The sequence below is a fragment of the Oryctolagus cuniculus genome, chromosome 17 (assembly GCF_964237555.1).
Source record: "Oryctolagus cuniculus chromosome 17, mOryCun1.1, whole genome shotgun sequence".
Classification (NCBI taxonomy): Eukaryota; Metazoa; Chordata; class Mammalia; order Lagomorpha; family Leporidae; genus Oryctolagus; species Oryctolagus cuniculus.
In genome coordinates this window covers 26,144,848-26,163,012 of record NC_091448.1, presented here as the reverse complement: position 1 = coordinate 26,163,012, position 18,165 = coordinate 26,144,848, and the positions used below count along the sequence as shown (strand labels likewise).

The window sequence follows — 18,165 nt, the reverse complement described above, 5'->3', positions numbered from 1 at the left end:
CACCCTGCGCTGCCCAGCCTGCACCCAAGCTTCCATCTGGAGCAATAACAATGTCAGGTGTCAGACCCTGGGCCTCAGCCTCCCCAGCCCACCGTCCTCGGCCATGCCTGATGCGTGTGTGTCGTGGGGGAGCACTTGAATCTCTTCTGGAACCTCAGGCATAGCAGAAGAGTGGGCACCCTCAAAACAAAACGCCCTGGCTGTCACCCCTATCCCAAGGATCACATTTGCAATGTCTATCAAGCTCTGGACAGTCGCCCCCACTTCCTAACCGGCAAGCTTCAGCCCCACCAAAAGACACCCCAAACAGGCACATCCTTTAAATGCCTAGAGCCTCGAACTTTGGAGAAGGTCCCCAGCTGCCCCCTCCCAGACCCACTCCTTAGATCTCGCCTACGCCAGCACAGGCTGAAGGGGACAAGGCCAGGAGGACCCTCTCCCAGTCCCCCAACCCCTTCCACCTTTGGAATGGGGGCCATCCAGCCCCCCAGTTCTACCTCCTCCAGATCGGAGGTCCCAGAAAGAGTACAGGACACCCCCTATCCACTCTGGAGCCCACACTCTACAGAACACCCAGCCGCACCCGGAGACAGTTCCTCTGGCCCAGGCTGGGCTGGGGGGCTGGGGCCGCGGAGCTGCGAGAGGGGGAGATGTGGGGTGGACTCCCTTCCCTGCCCTGCCCTCCTCCTCCCCCTCTCCGTTCCAACTCCCAAATTGGGGGCCGGGCCAGGCGGCTCTGATTGGCTGGGGGCCGGGCGGCCGGCTCCCCCTCTCCGATGGGCAGGGTTCCTCCCCGGGCTCCCTCAGGACGGTATAAAAGGGGCCCGGGCCAGGCGTCGGAGCAGACGGGAGTCTCTCCTCGGGGCCGGAGCAGGAGGCACGCGGAGTGAGGCCACGCATGAGCGGACGCTAACCCCCCACCCCAGCCGCAAAGAGTCTACATGTCTAGGGTCTAGACATGTTCAGCTTTGTGGACCTCCGGCTCCTGCTCCTCTTAGCGGCCACCGCCCTCCTGACGCACGGCCAGGAGGAAGGCCAAGTTGAGGGCCAAAGCGAAGACAGTAAGTCCCCAACTCCTGGGAGTCCCCGGCTTCGTGGACTCTCGCCCTGCGCTTGGTCCCGGAGGCTGCGGCTTAAACGCAGAGTCAGATGCTCCGGAGACGGGTCGATGGGGAGGGCGCTGGCGCCCTCGGCGCCCCGGGAGAGTGGGATTCACCCTGGGGTGGGGGTGGCAACGAATGTCTGCCCGGGAGCGGGAGGCAAGGATGGAGCGCGCCGGGCGCCGGCGCGGGAGGAAGTCCCGAGCGCGCCCCGCGGAGGGCTGAGGGGACAGCTGCGATCTAGGCGCGGGGCGAGGGACAAGCACGTCGAAGAAGGGCTGGGGGCTCCGCGCTGGGCACTTGGAGCCCGCGCCGTGGAAGCGGTCAGGAGGGCTGTGGGATGATTCATAAGGAAAGATTGTTTGTCCTCGCTGCAGGCGAGACCGTGTTCCTGGGGCCGCGGGGGAGGGGCCGCAGAGAGGGGGCGGGTCGGTGGCCGGGAAACTTGGGCGCGGACTTGGCAGGCGGGGTCCTGGCGCCCCTCACTGGTCGACGCCGAGCACTGGCGCGCCCCGTGCTGTGCTTCTCCGGCCGAGAGCCGGAGCGCCGAGACCTGGGTTGCTGTCGGGCGAGGACCCCACCTCTGTATCTGGACAGCAAAGCCGTGGATGGGTAGCCCTCGAAAAGAAGGGGCCTGTCCTGGGAAATCGGCCCCGCCCGGTCCCCATTGCTTGGTGTTGCCCGCCACCTGGTGGCCGTCTGGGTAGATGCTAGCGCGGTGGGCGTGGCTAACTAGTTTCATACTGTTTGCGGACTTTTGGGTTACTCGGCAAAGAAGTGATCCAGAGAGGCCCCGGCTGGCTTTAGGGGACTAGGCTAGCCCTGAGAGCTGACTCTTAAGAAGTCCGGGCGCTGACGGTTAGGGCGTATGCTATTTGAGGGACGCGGTTCAAGCCTCTGGGCGGGACCCGTCTCCAATAAGCCCCTCCCCGCTCTCCTAGCCCCTCCCACTCCGCCCCACCTGCCCCGGGAACGGGGGCGTGGTGGGGGCTGGGCCTCCCTCGTCTCCTCCCCACATCCCTTTTGGTCTCCACGTCCCCCCTGGCTGGGCCCCTCCCTTTCTCCGCCTTCCCGCCCCCCACGGCTTTGTGCGTCCCTGGGCTTCCGCGCCAATGGGCTGAGGCTGGGATTGGAAGCATCCCCGGCCCTAAGCTTTGTTTAAATTCCTGAGAACTGGAAAGAGTTACGGCCGCCCTGGCCCGGCGCCCCGGCGCTGTCACCGGCGCTGACGAGGAGCAGACGAGCAGTGAAGGATTTGGGGGAAGGGGGAGGGGGAGGCGGGACGTGGAAAGTGCGAGTGTGCTTCCAAGAGGGAACGGCCGGCCAGCCGAGGGTCTACGGCCGCTGACGCCCCTCCCCGCCCTGCCCCAGTCCCGCCAGTCACATGCGTGCAGAACGGCGTCCGGTACAGTGAAGGCGAAATATGGAAACCGCAGACCTGCCAGATCTGCGTGTGCCACAAGGGCGACGTCTTGTGCGATGACGTGATCTGTGAAGACACCAAGGACTGTCCCGGCGCGAAAGTGCTCCCCGGCGAGTGCTGCCCTGTCTGCCCCGAAGACGCGGGTACGGACGGGGCCCGGGGCTGGGGGCGGGGGCGGGGGCGGGGGCGGGGGCGCCGCAGGCAGAGCCGGCCTCTAACCCGCTCCTCTTCTCCCCTAGGAGCACCCACGGACCAGGAAACCACAGGAGTCGAGGTAAGCCTCTGCCCCCCGACTTTCGCCATCCCGCCCGTGACTCTTTGCTCCGCTCCCTTCTCTAACCTGCACCCGTGTCCCTTCTCCAACTCTATAGGGACCCAAGGGAGACACTGGCCCCCGAGGCCCACGGGTAAGTGCCGTCCTCCCTCGGCGGTGGGGCTGCAGGTGGGCGTGGCTCCCGGCCGTCGCTCACTCTGGCCCCGCCCTCGCCCCTGCAGGGACCCGCAGGCCCCCCTGGCCGCGATGGCATCCCTGGACAGCCCGGACTTCCCGGCCCCCCCGGCCCCCCTGGACCTCCCGGACCCCCCGGCCTCGGAGGAGTAAGTGCAGAATGGAAACACTGCATGTCCCTGTCCCCGCGTTGTTCCGTTGCTTTGGTGACATGACCACATTCTGGAATAGCCCCCAACTTAGAGAAAAGGTGCAAGAAAAGCGCCCAAAGCTTGCATATCCCCCGCACAGTCCCTCCATTTGCTGAACTGAGTCAGGTTTAGCTACCATTCACTTTGTGCTGAGCGGCTGGAGAGTGAGATGCTGATCCCACACTTCAGGTGTGTTTCCTGAGAGAGGAGCATTCCCTTACATGACCAGAGCACAGTGATTGAAACTGGGACATTGAATGCCATCAGCCAACAAACCAGTCCACATCCAACTTGCACCAATGTCCACGTAATGTCCCTTGTAGCTTTGATTTTTCCCTGATGCAGGATCCAATCCCAGGTCAGGAGTTGCCTTTCATTTGCCGTGTTGGTGTGGCGTCCATGAGTGTTCCTGGCCCTTGGGGACACTCAGAGCGTTTGAAGAGTCTGCACTGGTGCAGTCGCGCAGTCCGAGATGTCTGACCAGCTGCGTGTGGGGCAGGAAAGCACGGCTGTCCGTGTGTGCTGCTCTTGGCGATGTTTTCCGCCTCCCGATTTCTCATGCTCTCTCTGTCTCTCTCTCTCGTTTTTTCCAGAACTTTGCTCCCCAGATGTCTTACGGCTATGATGAGAAATCCGCTGGAGTCTCGGTGCCTGGCCCCATGGTGAGCCACCAGGGGGAGCACAGATGACAGAAGAGGAGCAGGCGGGGATCCAGAGGGGCTGGGCGGGTGTTGGCATGCGCCCCCCACTCACACCCCAGGGGGCGGCATAGACCAGCCGTGGGGCCCGGTGGTGCCCGCGGGAGTCAGTGGGAGCCGGCGAGGCTCCGCCCACGCTGCGTTTCCCTGCAGACTCGTGCCATGCCCCCCCTTTCTTTTCCCTCTGCAGGGTCCCTCTGGTCCTCGAGGACTTCCTGGCCCACCTGGCTCACCTGTAAGTATCCAGGAGGGCTTCATATACACCGTGGGCTCTGGGCTTCTGGGAGGAGGACTGGGATGAGGGCCAGGACCGCGCTCAGAGAGCTCTCGCTGAGACAGGGAAGCTAAGCAGTGACCTGCCCTTCTAACCCGCTCCTCTTTCCTTCTCCAGGGTCCCCAAGGTTTCCAAGGCCCCCCTGGCGAGCCTGGCGAGCCTGGAGCTTCTGTAAGCATCCCCGATGTGGATTCCCCGTCCTGTGGGAGGACCCCACGCACGCACTGGGGGTCTCCCTCCCTGCCTCTGAGGATCCTGACTGCCTTTCCTCCTCCCTCCTCTAGGGTCCCATGGGTCCCCGCGGTCCCCCTGGCGCCCCTGGCAAGAACGGAGATGACGTAAGTAGCACCGTGAGGAGGTACCGTCTGGCCCCATGGCCTCCACTGGCTGGGTCCCATAATCTCCACCCCAGAGCCCACACCACCTTTGCAGGTGACACCCAGAGGCAGGAGGGCATGTTCTCCCTGAAGCAAGGGGCTGCCCTTGAGCCCTTAGCGGATGACTTTCCCCACCCCCGGCCCAGGTTAAGCCTCAGGTGCACCTTAACTGCACCTGGTATGTAGATGGTGAGGCTAAAATGCTGGTGACGGACATGAGCAGTAGGTGCTTTGCGGGGTCTCAGATTTTGCACACGAGGCTTCCCTGGCAGATTGAACTTGAGCTCTAGACTCCAAGATAAGGTCTGGACCCATACACCTGACCTTCCTCCCCCTCTTCCCGACCTGAGATGCATGGCCCTGATGGCTTTTCCTCTCCCTCTCAGGGAGAAGCTGGAAAGCCCGGTCGTCCTGGCGAGCGTGGGCCTCCTGGGCCTCAGGTAAGCAGCGGCTGCAGCCACACTGGGTCTGCGTTAGGGAGCTGCATCCACAGTGGTCAGGCCTAACGTCCCTTCCTCCGCCTCCTTTTCTCCTCTCTCCAGGGTGCTCGGGGCTTGCCCGGAACAGCTGGCCTCCCTGGAATGAAAGGACACAGAGTAAGTTTCCTGTGAGGCATCTTCTACGCTCCCTAAGTCCCTTGCATCCATGGATCCAGCGCCTTCCCCAAGGGGTCCTGCTGTGAGACACAGTGGGCATCCAAAAGAGCTCCCCTCCACGAAAATGAAGGCCCAGAAAGGGACTGGCTGAGAACTTGTTCCCACGGGGTCTGGTCCACTGGAGATGGGCAGATGGGTGGGCAGGTTCAGGGTGGTCCCCAACCCCCCCCCCAACATCTGCAGAGTCTCATCTTGTCCCTCCTGCCTACTTTAGGGTTTCAGTGGTTTGGATGGTGCCAAGGGAGATGCTGGCCCTGCTGGTCCCAAGGTAAGGGTCTGTCCGAAGGTCACGGTCCCCCTCCCCTCCACAGCCCCACTGTGAATGAGTTCCTCACTCTGTTCTCTGTTCTGTAGGGTGAGCCTGGTAGCCCTGGTGAAAACGGAGCTCCTGGTCAGATGGTGAGTGAGCCAGCTTCTAAAGGGAAGGGAGCGAGCAGGTGCGGGGGGAGATGGAGGTGTGGGAGTCGGAATGGTGGTTTCCCGTCTCATTTGGTTTCTGTTGACTTGGTTTCCAGGGCCCCCGTGGTCTGCCTGGCGAGAGAGGCCGCCCTGGAGCCCCTGGCCCTGCTGTGAGTACTCCTGACCCCTGGCGGGTTGGGGGTGTCCCTGGGCTCTTGGAAAGACTTCCTCGGGAGCTGCAGGGACTGGTCTTCGCTCAGTGCATGTAACTGGGTCCCCTTCTTCTTGCAGGGTGCTCGTGGAAACGATGGTGCTACTGGTGCTGCCGGCCCCCCTGTGAGTATGGCCCCTTGACCTCAGTGGTGGGCGCAGGGTCACAGGGTCAGCTCTTGGTTGCTCTGAACCCCAGGATGTCCTCCGTCCCAGGGTGTAACTTGCAGCTGCCAGCTTCCTTCCTGCTAACATCTCCCTTTCATTCTCAGGGTCCCACTGGTCCCGCTGGTCCCCCTGGCTTCCCTGGAGCTGTCGGTGCTAAGGTGAGACCTTTGTCCTCCCCAGAGCATGACTGTCACAGGCCAAGGCGTCTCCCTGCTCCCCAAACCAGAGGGCTCCAGAGTGGCAGGAGGCAGAAAGCCATTCTGCAGCACCTTTGTCCCGGGGAGGCCAGCAGGTGCTTCTCTGATCTCAGAGTCCCTGCTCCTCGGCCTCCTGCCCTTGTGCCCGCCTGCCCACAGGTGAGACTGATCCCAGGCTGCCTCCTGACGTGTCTTTTCTTCTGCCCCAGGGTGAAGCTGGTCCCCAAGGAGCCCGAGGCTCTGAAGGTCCCCAGGGTGTGCGTGGTGAGCCCGGCCCCCCTGGCCCTGCTGGTGCTGCTGGCCCTGCTGTGAGTGTCTCCTCCCCAGAGGCCCCTGGGCCACTCCCCAACCTTGTGGATCCTTGTGGGTCCTCACTCTCCTTTCTCTGTGCCACAGGGAAACCCTGGTGCTGATGGACAACCTGGTGCTAAAGGTGCCAATGTGAGTATCCTACTGGGTGCGCCCATTCCCACCTGTCCCAGCCCTCTACTCCTGGGCTCCATGTCTGTTCTGCCTCCCACAGGGCGCTCCTGGTATTGCTGGTGCTCCTGGCTTCCCTGGTGCCCGAGGCCCCTCTGGACCCCAGGGCCCCAGCGGCCCCCCTGGTCCCAAGGGTAACAGTGTAAGTGCCAGCTTCTCACCTGTGCCCACCCCACCCGCGCCCATGCACCGGCTCCAGTGCAGCCCTGTCTGCTGGGTAGATGGTGACAACTGAGCGCCCTCCACCCTCCCCTCATCTCCTTCTCCTCTTCCCTTGCAGGGTGAACCTGGTGCCCCCGGCAACAAAGGAGACACTGGTGCCAAGGGAGAGCCCGTGAGTGCCTGCCTGCCTTGGGTGCTCTGGAGAGGGGCTCAGGGGCTGGCACCAGGGCGTCCCCTCACCAAGGCTGCCCCCTGCCTTCTGCCCACTCCAGGGCCCCACTGGTGTTCAAGGACCCCCTGGCCCTGCTGGCGAGGAAGGAAAGCGAGGAGCCCGAGGTGAACCCGGACCTACTGGCCTGCCCGGACCCCCTGGCGAGCGTGTATGTGCCCCACCCCGTATCGTCCCCAACCCCACCACCGCCTCCTTGCCCACCCCAGTGCCTGTCTGGGTCCGTTAGCTCACGGCCTGCTCTCCCCTCTGCAGGGTGGACCTGGCAGCCGTGGCTTCCCAGGTGCAGATGGCGTGGCTGGCCCCAAGGTAACCTGTGCTCCCTCGCTGGTCACCCCCCACCCCGCCACAGGCACAAGCGCTCCTGCGCGTGAGTGCAGCTGCAGGTGTTGGTGCCTCTTTCCCTTCCACTGGGCCTCACCTCTGCTATGCCTCCCACCCCGAAGCCCACCCAAGCCAGCGCCCACAGCCTTCCTTGTGTAAGGAGGAAGAGGCGCTGGCCATGGTCGCAATGCCCGCACTCAAGCCCCTCGTTTTCCTGTGACTTTTCCCAACCCAGGGTCCCGCTGGTGAACGTGGTGCTCCTGGCCCTGCTGGCCCCAAAGGCTCTCCTGGTGAAGCTGGTCGCCCCGGTGAAGCCGGCCTGCCTGGTGCCAAGGTGGGCCCCCAGCTCTGCCGCCCAACTTGGCCAGGCACCCCCTGGCCTGTTGGGGCATGGGTCTGGGATGAGGCTTTCTGGAGCAGGCCATGGGTCTGCTCCTGGGGCTACCCCCCACCATCCCCTTCTCCCCCTACTCACACTTCTGTTTTTCCCCCACACCCAGGGTCTCACTGGAAGCCCTGGCAGCCCTGGTCCTGATGGCAAAACTGGCCCCCCTGTAAGTATCCCTCCCCGTGAGCCCTCTCCCACCTTCCCGTCTGCCACCCCTGTCCCCATCTGACTTTGTGCCTCCCATCTTCAGGGTCCCGCTGGTCAAGACGGTCGCCCCGGACCCCCAGGCCCCCCTGGTGCCCGTGGTCAGGCTGGTGTGATGGGATTCCCTGGACCCAAAGGTGCCGCTGTGAGTATTGAGTAGGGAGCAACTCGGGGCTTGGGACAAGCACGCCTGGCCGGTGAGAGTCCCAGGCTCTGGCCCAGCCCTGCTGCTGACTTGCTGTGTGGCCTCACACTGCTCACTGCCCCTTCCTGGGCCTTGAGCACCTTATCAGTAAAATAAAGGACTTCCGGCTTCCCAGCCATTGCTCTGTGCCTGGAACTAAGTTTTGTGGGTGCCCCCGGCCCCACTCCCCAAATCTTGGAGGGTTTATTGAGGTTCAAAGAAGGCACCAATGGAGGAGAAACCCTTGGCAGCTGAGGCCACAGTGCGCACGGAGCAGGGGGAAGGGAGGAGGGAGGGTGGAGGGAGCAGGGCTTGCAAGGCCTCTGTGATTGTGGGGAGGGGCTGAGGGCCTCAGGCCTAAACTGCATGTGCACAGCCAACAGCCACCCGACTTTGGAGAAGGAGGTCCCTTTTAGAAACTCCTCCTCAGAGCAAGTAGGAGGCACCTGTGGGGCCTTCCGGTCTCCCTTCAGCCTCCTCAGCCTGCCCGCCCTTTCCTCCCCAGGGAGAGCCCGGCAAAGCTGGAGAGAGAGGCGTTCCTGGACCCCCTGGCGCTGTGGTAAGCAGCCCCTTCCTACCCCGCGCCCCTTCCTCCAGCTGCCCACTGGGCCTGCCACCCTGAGCACTCCCTTCCTGCCTCCCCACAGGGTCCTGCTGGCAAAGACGGAGAAGCTGGAGCTCAGGGACCCCCTGGACCTGCTGTAAGTGGCCCTGCCTGGGAGGCCTGAGGCGGCGCCCCCTGTCCCCTGCCCCGTCCGCCTTTCTGTGACCACAGCTGTCTCTCTGTGACAGGGCCCCGCTGGAGAGAGAGGTGAACAAGGCCCTGCTGGCTCCCCTGGATTCCAGGTGAGGCGGCAGTCAGGGAGCTGGGGGCTGGAGAAGGCGGGGACACCACTTTGTCCTCTCCAGATTCTGAAGCCCCTCCTCTTTCTCCCCCCACTGCTCACTTGCAGGGTCTCCCTGGCCCCGCTGGTCCTCCTGGGGAAGCAGGCAAACCTGGCGAACAGGTAAGAGGGAGCCGTTGGCCGAAAGGGTGTGTGGGCAAGGAAGGGAATGCAGAGGGCCAGGCACCTGCTGCAAGCTATTCAGACACTGTTGGGATGAAGGTTAGACACGGGGAGGGACTTCCTCGGAAAGGGAAACAGGAAGTGTCACGATGTGACCTGGGGTTGCAGAGCTGCCCGTCTGGGTGACTTTGAGGAGCTATAGGACGCTGTGGCTCCCCCTCCCCCTGGCCTGGGGAGGACAGCTCTCAGTGCAGAGTCGGAAGGAGTGGAAGGGCTGCGGGGCTGATTGTGCAAGGGCCAGCCCCAGAAGCAGGGACAAGAATCCATCCTGTGCCTAGGGCTCACTCTTTGGTCTTCCCTCTCCTTCAGGGTGTTCCTGGAGACCTTGGTGCCCCCGGCCCCTCTGGAGCACGAGTAAGTAGACGCTGTGCCCCTGCTCCCAGCCAGATGCCCTGTGGCTGTCTCTGAGCCTGGAGCAGCCGTCACGCCCTGACTTTCCCTTCTAGGGCGAGAGAGGCTTCCCTGGTGAGCGTGGCGTGCAAGGTCCTCCTGGTCCCGCTGGCCCCCGCGGATCCAACGGTGCTCCTGGCAACGATGGTGCTAAGGTGAGGGCAGCCCAGGGAGCAGAGCTCACCCCTCCTGTGGCAGGAGCATGATGGCCAGGGAGATGCTGGGGGAGCAGGTGGGGGGCTCCCAGGCAGCCCGAAGTCAGGGTTGTGAATCTTCCTTCTTCACCCAGGCCCAAGCCTGGGTGATTCCAAGAGGAAGCCCAGGACTGTGAGCCACTTCCGGGACCACCACCTCCACCCTGGCCTCATTGCAGTCTTCTTGGTTGTCACACAGGGTGATGCTGGTGCCCCTGGAGCTCCCGGTAGCCAAGGCGCCCCTGGCCTTCAGGGAATGCCCGGTGAACGTGGTGCAGCTGGTCTTCCAGGCCCCAAGGGTGACAGAGTAAGTACAGGAGCCCCCTCCAGCTCTCTCCCTGCTTTGGATCCTTCAGTGTCTTTCCATGGCTCCCTGGGACACTTCTCTCTTCTCCTTCCTCCTCCCTTCTCTGTCTTCTCCACTGTGGTCCAGGCCCTTCTCTCTAGGAGTTACCATGGTGATGAGAGGTGGAGCCAGCTCCTTGATGGAGCCCTCTATGCAAGACAGAGGCCTCTTAGCCTAGGTGTCAGCCGGCTCTCCGAGCAGGCACCTCTTCACCTGAAAATCCTTGGAACGGGGAAGATGAGACACAAGCAGGACACTTGCCACCCCTGGAAGTCTCAGGTCTCTCTTTGTCTTTAGGGCGATGCTGGTCCCAAAGGTGCTGATGGCTCTCCTGGCAAAGATGGCGTTCGCGGCCTGACTGGCCCCATTGGTCCTCCTGGCCCTGCTGGTGCCCCTGGTGACAAGGTAAGGTGGCTGCCTGCCTACACACAGCTTCTCCAGCGAGCTCTGCATTGGAGACGGGTCTGCCATATTGAGCTGGCGACCCAGGAAGCTGGAGGGACCAGAAGCGGGGGAGGCCGTTCTGGGGTCATCTGTCAGGAGTAAGTCAAGGTGGGCCCCCTGACCCTGAGCCTCTTGTCCTTCCCTCTCAGGGTGAAACTGGTCCCAGCGGCCCTGCTGGTCCCACTGGAGCTCGTGGTGCCCCTGTAAGTACAGAAGGCCTGGCCGATGCCCCCTCTGCTCCCTCCATCCTGCACCTGTTATCGTGGCATCTCTCCAATCTGCCTCTTTCCTTTTAGGGAGACCGTGGTGAGCCTGGTCCCCCCGGCCCTGCTGGCTTCGCCGGCCCCCCTGTGAGTACCAAGAGCCCATTCCTTCACAGTGAGTGACTGGATAAGGACAGGGAGTCGGCCTGAGTCGCGCCAGGCTCCTTGCTGCCTGCAGCTCCTGCTGCTCCCCAGCCCTGCACTCACCACTCTCACTCCTCCCCCAGGGTGCTGATGGCCAACCTGGTGCTAAAGGCGAGCCCGGTGACGCCGGTGCTAAAGGCGATGCTGGTCCCGCTGGCCCTGCTGGTCCCGCCGGTCCTCCCGGTCCCATTGTGAGTATCCCCCTGCCCTGTGTTCAAGATGCTGGTAGGCTTGGGCCCAGGGCCGGCTCAGGTGTGACATCTCTGTGCTCTCCTGCAGGGTAACGTTGGTGCTCCTGGACCCAAAGGTGCTCGTGGCAGTCCTGGTCCCCCTGTAAGTGTGGCCGCCGCTCGGTGGAGCCTCTGCCCCACCAGTGCTGGGAGGTGGGCGGCGGGACCTGGAGAGCTGGCCTCTTCTGACTGCTCCTTCACTCTCTCTGCCAGGGTGCTACTGGTTTCCCTGGTGCTGCTGGCCGAGTCGGCCCCCCTGGCCCCTCCGTAAGTATCTGGGGGTGTCTGCTGTTCTGGGTCAGGGGCAGTGGGTAGGCACAGGCTGTCAGGGGGATAGTGGGCCTGCCTGAGGCCCCAGAAGCCACGGCTGTCTGACAGTCCCTCTTGCCTCCACCCAGGGAAATGCTGGACCCCCCGGCCCTCCTGGTCCCGTTGGCAAAGAGGGCGGCAAAGGCCCCCGTGGTGAGACCGGCCCCGCTGGACGTCCCGGTGAAGTTGGCCCCCCTGGTCCCCCTGGCCCTGCTGGCGAGAAAGGATCCCCTGGTGCTGACGGACCTGCTGTGAGTGCCCGTCCGCGTCTCCACAGTGCCACGCAGTGGTGGCTGGTGCGGAGGAGGGTCCCCAGCCCCCTGGCAGCTGCCTCACCCCTGTCTGCCTCCCACAGGGTGCTCCTGGCACTCCCGGACCTCAGGGTATCGCTGGACAGCGTGGTGTGGTCGGCCTGCCTGGGCAGAGAGGAGAAAGAGGCTTCCCTGGTCTTCCCGGCCCCTCTGTGAGTGCCCTCCACCATCCCAAGCCCTGGAGGGTGCAGCCTGGGGTGTTGGGGCCATGAAGGCCAAGTGGCCTCGGCGGCCTTAGGGCTCCCTGACCTCGTGTCTGGGTTGACTCTTGCTTCTCCCTTAGGGTGAACCTGGCAAACAAGGTCCCTCTGGAGCCAGTGGTGAACGTGGCCCCCCTGGTCCCATGGGTCCCCCTGGACTGGCTGGACCTCCTGGTGAATCTGGACGTGAGGTGAGACATCCCCAGTCCCCGGGCCCTGCCCTCACAGTGCCGCCTGGGCCTGAGCCTGAGTCCTGGCCCACCTGGCTGGCCCTCACCTCCTCCTCTCTTCCTGCAGGGCTCTCCTGGCGCTGAAGGCTCCCCTGGCCGAGATGGCGCTCCTGGCCCCAAGGTAAGACAGCCATGCCCGGGACCACAGCCTTGCCTGCCCTGTCCCTACTCTTGCCTGCCTCCTGACCACAGGGTGCCCTCCCTCCCAGGGTGACCGTGGTGAGACTGGCCCCGCTGGACCTCCTGGTGCTCCCGGTGCTCCTGGTGCCCCCGGCCCCGTGGGCCCTGCTGGCAAGAGCGGCGATCGTGGTGAGACTGTAAGTAGCCGGGCACTCATGGTCAGGCCAGGGGCCCTGCAGCTCTGCCCAGAGGCAGGGGTCGGGACGGGGGTGGGGGCTGGGGACAGCTGACAGGCCCTGGGTCAGGCGGGGAGGAGAGGAGCACTTGGGAGTCCCAGCCCTCGGCCAGCTCAGCCTGGAGTCCCCTCTCTGAGATGGACTCCCCACCTCCCTGGCTCACCTGAAGCCTGACTTTGGGAGCTCGGTCTGGGGGTTGGGCGAGATGAGCACAGTGGGGAGGGTGTTGTGGGGAGAGAGGGAACCTCGTTCTCCAGCTCAGGCAGGCCTCCCTGGGCCAGGATCTAACTGTCTCTCTGTCCTCCCCAGGGTCCTGCTGGTCCTGCTGGTCCCATCGGCCCTGCTGGTGCCCGTGGCCCTGCTGTAAGTGCCCCACGCTGGCCCCATGCCCTCAGCTCCTGTGTGTCCTGATGTGGACAGCACCCTGCTCAGCACTGATGGAACTTCTGCCTGACCGCTGTCCCCACTTCTTTCCCAGGGACCTCAAGGCCCCCGTGGTGACAAGGGTGAGACAGGCGAACAGGGCGACAGAGGCATAAAGGGTCACCGTGGCTTCTCCGGTCTCCAGGGTCCCCCTGGCCCCCCTGTGAGTATGCTCAGCCCCTCCCCAGCCCCACCTGCCACTGGGTCTTCTTTGTCATCTTCCTGTGCTGTGCTGTGTGAGGTGGGGAGGGAGGCCCCCTTGCCTCAGTTTCCCCCATGGTTATTTTGACTTCTCCCAAGCGGGAACTGGGGTCGGAAGATTTATGGACATTTCCAGGTAGCCACAGAGAGGGACTGTGGGAGGGGTCTCAACCTGGGGCTCAATTTCTAGACTATTGGGACGGGAGTGCAGGTTGCCCACTCTGCCCCTCGTCTCCCCAGCCAGCCCCCACCCCCTGCTGCACCTGCCCACCCTGGGCCTGAATTGCTTCCGTATCTGTTCTTCAGGGCTCTCCTGGTGAACAAGGCCCCTCCGGAGCATCTGGCCCTGCTGGTCCCCGTGTAAGTCATGCCTGCCACCTCCTCTGCCTGGGTTCTGAGCCCAGGCTCACCTGTGGGCCCCCCCACCTCTCTGGAGTTGGGGTCGGGGCCAGGGAATGGGGGATGGGAAGAGGAGTCCTGGGTTAGCCACCTTCCCCAGCCCTCAGCCTCTCCCCCACTGCGCCTTCCTCCCACATAGTGTTTCCTGGCCCAGCGGTAGACTCCAGCACACCTGCATCTCAGGGACCCAGACGGAGCCTGGCCCTGTGGGCCACGGACCCAGAGTCCACCGGGAGGGCAGTGGCTTCTTTGGGGTTGTCACAGGCTTTTTCCAACCTTCCCCGTCTCTCCCTCCCTTCCTCCCTCCAGGGACCCCCTGGCTCTGCTGGAGCTCCTGGCAAAGATGGACTCAACGGCCTCCCAGGCCCCATTGGCCCCCCTGGTCCCCGTGGTCGCACTGGTGACGCTGGCCCTGTTGTACGTAGCCCCCTCTCCCTCTGCCTCATGACCCTCCAGCCCTGAGAGGGTGTAGACGCTGGTCATCATCCCCACTCTCCTTCTCTGCACAGGGTCCCCCCGGCCCTCCTGGACCTCCCGGTCCTCCTGGTCCCCCCAGCGGCGGTTTCGACTTCATCATGCCCCAGCCACCTCAAGAGAAGGCTGGGGATGGCGGCCGCTACTACCGGGCAGATGACGCCAACGTGGTCCGTGACCGTGACCTCGAGGTGGACACCACCCTCAAGAGCCTGAGCCAGCAGATTGAGAACATCAAGAGCCCCGAGGGCAGCCGCAAGAACCCCGCCCGCACCTGCCGGGACCTCAAGATGTGCCACTCTGACTGGAAGAGCGGTGAGTGCCTGCCCCAGCCGGCCCCTTCCCCCTCCTCCTGTCCCCATGCCCAGATGTGCCCCTGCTTCTATGTGGTGCTGGGCACCTGCTGCCCCTGACTCCACCCTACCTGTCCCACCACAGGAGAGTACTGGATTGACCCCAACCAAGGCTGCAACCTGGATGCCATCAAGGTCTTCTGCGACATGGACACTGGGGCAACCTGCGTGTACCCCACACAGCCCAGCATTGCCCAGAAGAACTGGTACATCAGCAAGAACCCCAAGGAGAAGAAGCACGTGTGGTTCGGCGAGAGCATGACCGATGGCTTCCAGGTATGCAGCTGAGCCCAGGGGCCCCTGCGGGAGGAGCCGAGGTGGGGGCTACACGGTGCTCTGAAAGGCAAGGCGCAGAGCCGCATCGGGAGGCGGGGGTCCTGGGTCCTTGACACTGGCTCAGACGCAGGGTGCCATGGGCAGGTGACACCTGGGGTGCCGGGTCGGAGCGAGGGGCCCACTCCTCACTCTCCCCCTCTCGCACAGTTCGAGTACGGCAGCGAAGGCTCCGACCCCGCCGACGTGGCCATCCAGCTGACGTTCCTGCGCCTCATGTCCACCGAGGCCTCCCAGAACATCACCTACCACTGCAAGAACAGCGTAGCCTACATGGACCAACAGACCGGCAACCTCAAGAAGTCCCTGCTCCTCCAGGGCTCCAACGAGATCGAGCTGCGGGGCGAGGGCAACAGCCGCTTCACCTACACTGTCCTCCACGACGGCTGCACGGTGAGTCCCCGAGCACCCCCCCCCGGCCCCCCGCAGGCGCCCGCGCCCCTCACCCCGTCACTCCCGCCGGTAATGCCCCCCTCCCTCTTGTCTCCCCCCCACCAGAGTCACACCGGAACCTGGGGCAAGACCGTGATCGAGTACAAGACCACCAAGACCTCCCGCCTGCCCATCATCGATGTCGCCCCCTTGGACATTGGCGCCCCAGACCAGGAATTCGGCTTCGACGTTGGCCTTGCCTGCTTCCTGTAAACGCCCTCCTCCCCGATCTGGCTCCCTCCCACCCACCCCCACCTCCCCTGCACCCCAGAAACAGACGACAAACAACCCAGACCGAAACCCCCCCCAAAAGGCCCCCAGATGGGAGACAATTTCACACGGACTTTGGAGATTTGTTTTTGCCGTTGCATTCATCTCTCAAACTTAGTTTTTATCTTTGACCAACTGGACATGACCAAAAACCAAAAGTGCATTCAACTTTACCAAAAAAAAAAAACCAAAAAAAAAAAAACAACAAAAAAAGAAAGAATAAATAAATAACTTTTTAAAAAAGGAAGCTTGGTCCACTTGCTTGAAGACCCGAGTGGGGGTATGACCTTTCCTGCCCGTCGGGCTGACCATACCCCAACGCTGCCCCATCTGCTCCTCCCCCATCCTGCCCCCCAAGTCTCAGTCTCCCCCAAAGACACAGGAAGCAATGCATTGTCCTGCCAGCAACCAAAGGCAATGCTGAAACACCCCCAGCCCACTCCCCCCAACCCCGACCCAGCACCCCCCACACCCTGGGGGGACCTGGGGCTCTCAGACTGCCAAGGACGTCATCCGGCCTCCCTGTGGCCCTCTGCAGTGTGGAGGGGGCCATCTGGGGGAGCCTGCAGCCCCTCACCAGGAAAGGCCACGACGGAGCTCCAGCCGCGGACGTGGGGCGAGCGTCACCCCCGGGCTTGGGGGGCAGGGGCGAGACTGCTCTGTCCCTTGTGTAACTGTGTTGCTGAAAGACTACCTCGTTCTTGTCTTTGTGTGTCACCGGGGCAACTGTGTGGGAGCGGGGATGGGGGCAGGTGACAGCGGCTCCCCATTTTCTATCTAAGGTGCTACATCTCTGTGCGGGGGTGGGGCGGGGAAGGAGCCTCTGGTGCTATGCGAGCTGAGATGCTCCCCAGGGCCAGCAAATGTTCCTTTTTGTTCAAAGTCTTCTTTTATTCTTTGGTTCCTTTCTTTCTTTTTTTTCCCCCCCTAATGGTGAATTTCTAACGGTGCTATTTCCCGTGGTGGGAGAGCGGCTCCCCGCCTGCTCCCCGCCTCTGGCCCTCTCCGAAGCCTTCTGCCCTGCGGCTGCGTCCACCGTCTCTCCCGGTCTGTCCTGTGTCCTCTCTGCCGGGTTCCAGAGCACAACTTCCCAAAGCACAAAGCGGTTTTTCTCCTGGGGTGGGAGGAAGCAAGAGGCTCTGTACCTATTTTGTATGTGTATAATAATTTGAGATGTTTTTAATTATTTTGATGGCTGGAATAAAGCATGTGGAAATGACCCAAACCTATCTTCTGTGGCCTCCTAATTTCCTTTCTTGGTGGGGGAGGGTGCACAAGGGGGATGGGGCTTAGGGGAGGGTCATCCTCCATCTTCCACCCCTCCTCTCTGCTTCTCTTCCAGCTCCTCCATAGCCCCTTCCCCCACCTTCCTTATGCCTTAAACCTTTCTCTCGCATGTGTCTTCCTTGCATGTCTTCCAAAGTCTCTCTTCCTCACATTGTCACACAGGTGACCCAGCCACTCTGCACCCCCCCACACACCTTCAGGTCCCGGGTTCCCCAAACCTAATGCCAAAAAGTCCCTCCTGGCAACACCAGCATTTGCCAGGAAGGCACTGCCATGGGCCCTGGATGGGTAAGGACTGGGAGCCCCGGCGAGGGCTCTCACGGGACACACATGGAGGTCCTCCGGCCTCTACTCCCCACTTGCCTGTCCCCTCTGAGCTCCCGCCTAGGCAGTGGCCCGCAATGCAGCAGCAGCAGGAGCTGCTGAGCCTGCCAGGAACCTGGGAGGAAGCAGGAGAAAGGAACGTTCCAGGCTCACTCCTGGAGCTCCCAAGGAACCCTGGAGGGTGGTAGCCAAAGCACCCACAGGGCCCTGCCAGGAAGGACAGAGCCCACCTGTGGAGCGTGTCCCCAGCCCTTCCTGGCCCGTGGAATCCCCAGAACTCAAGAGCCCTGAGCGGCAGGTGGCCTGGGGGACCAGTCACTCCATCCAGCCCCTGCAATCCTGCCCTCTCCTCTCCTTGGCCTTTTCTTCCACTCAGATTGCTGCCTCCTCTTCCTGTCTTCTCTTTCTGCCCTCTGCCTGCAACCTCCTGCCAGCCTGGGGGCCTGAGCTGCCTAAGGAAAGTGAGTGGTGGGCTCTCCCATCTCCGGAAGGTGCCGGCCAGCATTGGCGGTCAGTGGGGCACAGAGACTCCGCAGAGCCAGATGCCTGGAGCGAACTGAGCCCCCAGAGACTGGGAGACATGGGAGGAGACCTCTGGGCTCCCCTCCCACCCAGAGTCTCGGGGATTCCCTCAAAGGGATGAAAAGCAGCCTGGGTACAGAGAGACGGCCGAGCCTGCGATGTCACCCACAGGCAAAACCCAGCCTGCGGCAGGCACTCAGTGCTCATGGCTATAACCACAGCCTCTAACAATTCAACATTGGCGCTTCCGCCGCGATGGGCTCTGTGCAGTAAGGGAATTAGCCTAGACAGGGAATGAAATTATGGCATAGAAATGAAGGCTTATTCATGGGCAAGTCACCCAAAGTTGTGTTGTGCTTGTTGATTGATGGATGACTCCGTGTTCTCACTGCTTGGTGAGGCCTGCCTGCCACACCCACCCAGGTGACCCCCTGGGACCCCTGCTGTGCAGGCCCCACCCTCATCTGCACCCTAGGGGCATCCAGAAGCATCCTGAGCCTGGCATCCATCGCCCTACTTTAACAGCTACTAACTACCTTTCCAGGCCCCTG

General features: G+C 63.0%; 1 protein-coding gene across 1 annotated transcript; it reads left to right on the top strand.

The window, feature by feature from the left end:
* The first annotated feature begins 821 nt into the window (after positions 1 to 821).
* COL1A1 (collagen type I alpha 1 chain) lies at positions 822 to 16,706 on the top strand. Its single transcript, XM_051825560.2, has 51 exons — positions 822 to 1,061; positions 2,472 to 2,666; positions 2,763 to 2,797; positions 2,895 to 2,930; positions 3,019 to 3,120; positions 3,756 to 3,824; positions 4,051 to 4,095; positions 4,252 to 4,305; positions 4,419 to 4,472; positions 4,898 to 4,951; positions 5,054 to 5,107; positions 5,382 to 5,435; positions 5,522 to 5,566; positions 5,683 to 5,736; positions 5,858 to 5,902; positions 6,049 to 6,102; positions 6,351 to 6,449; positions 6,538 to 6,582; positions 6,665 to 6,763; positions 6,902 to 6,955; positions 7,056 to 7,163; positions 7,268 to 7,321; positions 7,572 to 7,670; positions 7,837 to 7,890; positions 7,975 to 8,073; positions 8,618 to 8,671; positions 8,760 to 8,813; positions 8,905 to 8,958; positions 9,066 to 9,119; positions 9,489 to 9,533; positions 9,626 to 9,724; positions 9,963 to 10,070; positions 10,407 to 10,514; positions 10,703 to 10,756; positions 10,850 to 10,903; positions 11,044 to 11,151; positions 11,240 to 11,293; positions 11,404 to 11,457; positions 11,589 to 11,750; positions 11,855 to 11,962; positions 12,094 to 12,201; positions 12,308 to 12,361; positions 12,450 to 12,557; positions 12,906 to 12,959; positions 13,075 to 13,182; positions 13,527 to 13,580; positions 13,929 to 14,036; positions 14,129 to 14,408; positions 14,532 to 14,722; positions 14,930 to 15,172; positions 15,278 to 16,706. The coding sequence occupies exons 1-51, from the start codon at positions 959 to 961 to the stop codon at positions 15,422 to 15,424; spliced, it is 4,389 nt and encodes a 1,462-aa protein (XP_051681520.1). The 5' UTR covers positions 822 to 958; the 3' UTR covers positions 15,425 to 16,706.
* The last annotated feature ends 1,459 nt before the right edge of the window (positions 16,707 to 18,165 follow it).

What these genes read in the sequence shown, in the direction of transcription:
- COL1A1 (XM_051825560.2), top strand. Translation starts at nt 959, where the DNA reads ATGTTCAGCTTTGTGGACCTCCGGCTCCTGCTCCTCTTAGCGGCCACC. An exon ending in CTGGTGCCAAGGGAGAGCCC is followed by an intron (nt 6,956 to 7,055) that starts GTGAGTGCCTGC and finishes TGCCCACTCCAG; the next exon opens with GGCCCCACTGGTGTTCAAGG. An exon ending in GCGGCGATCGTGGTGAGACT is followed by an intron (nt 12,558 to 12,905) that starts GTAAGTAGCCGG and finishes TGTCCTCCCCAG; the next exon opens with GGTCCTGCTGGTCCTGCTGG.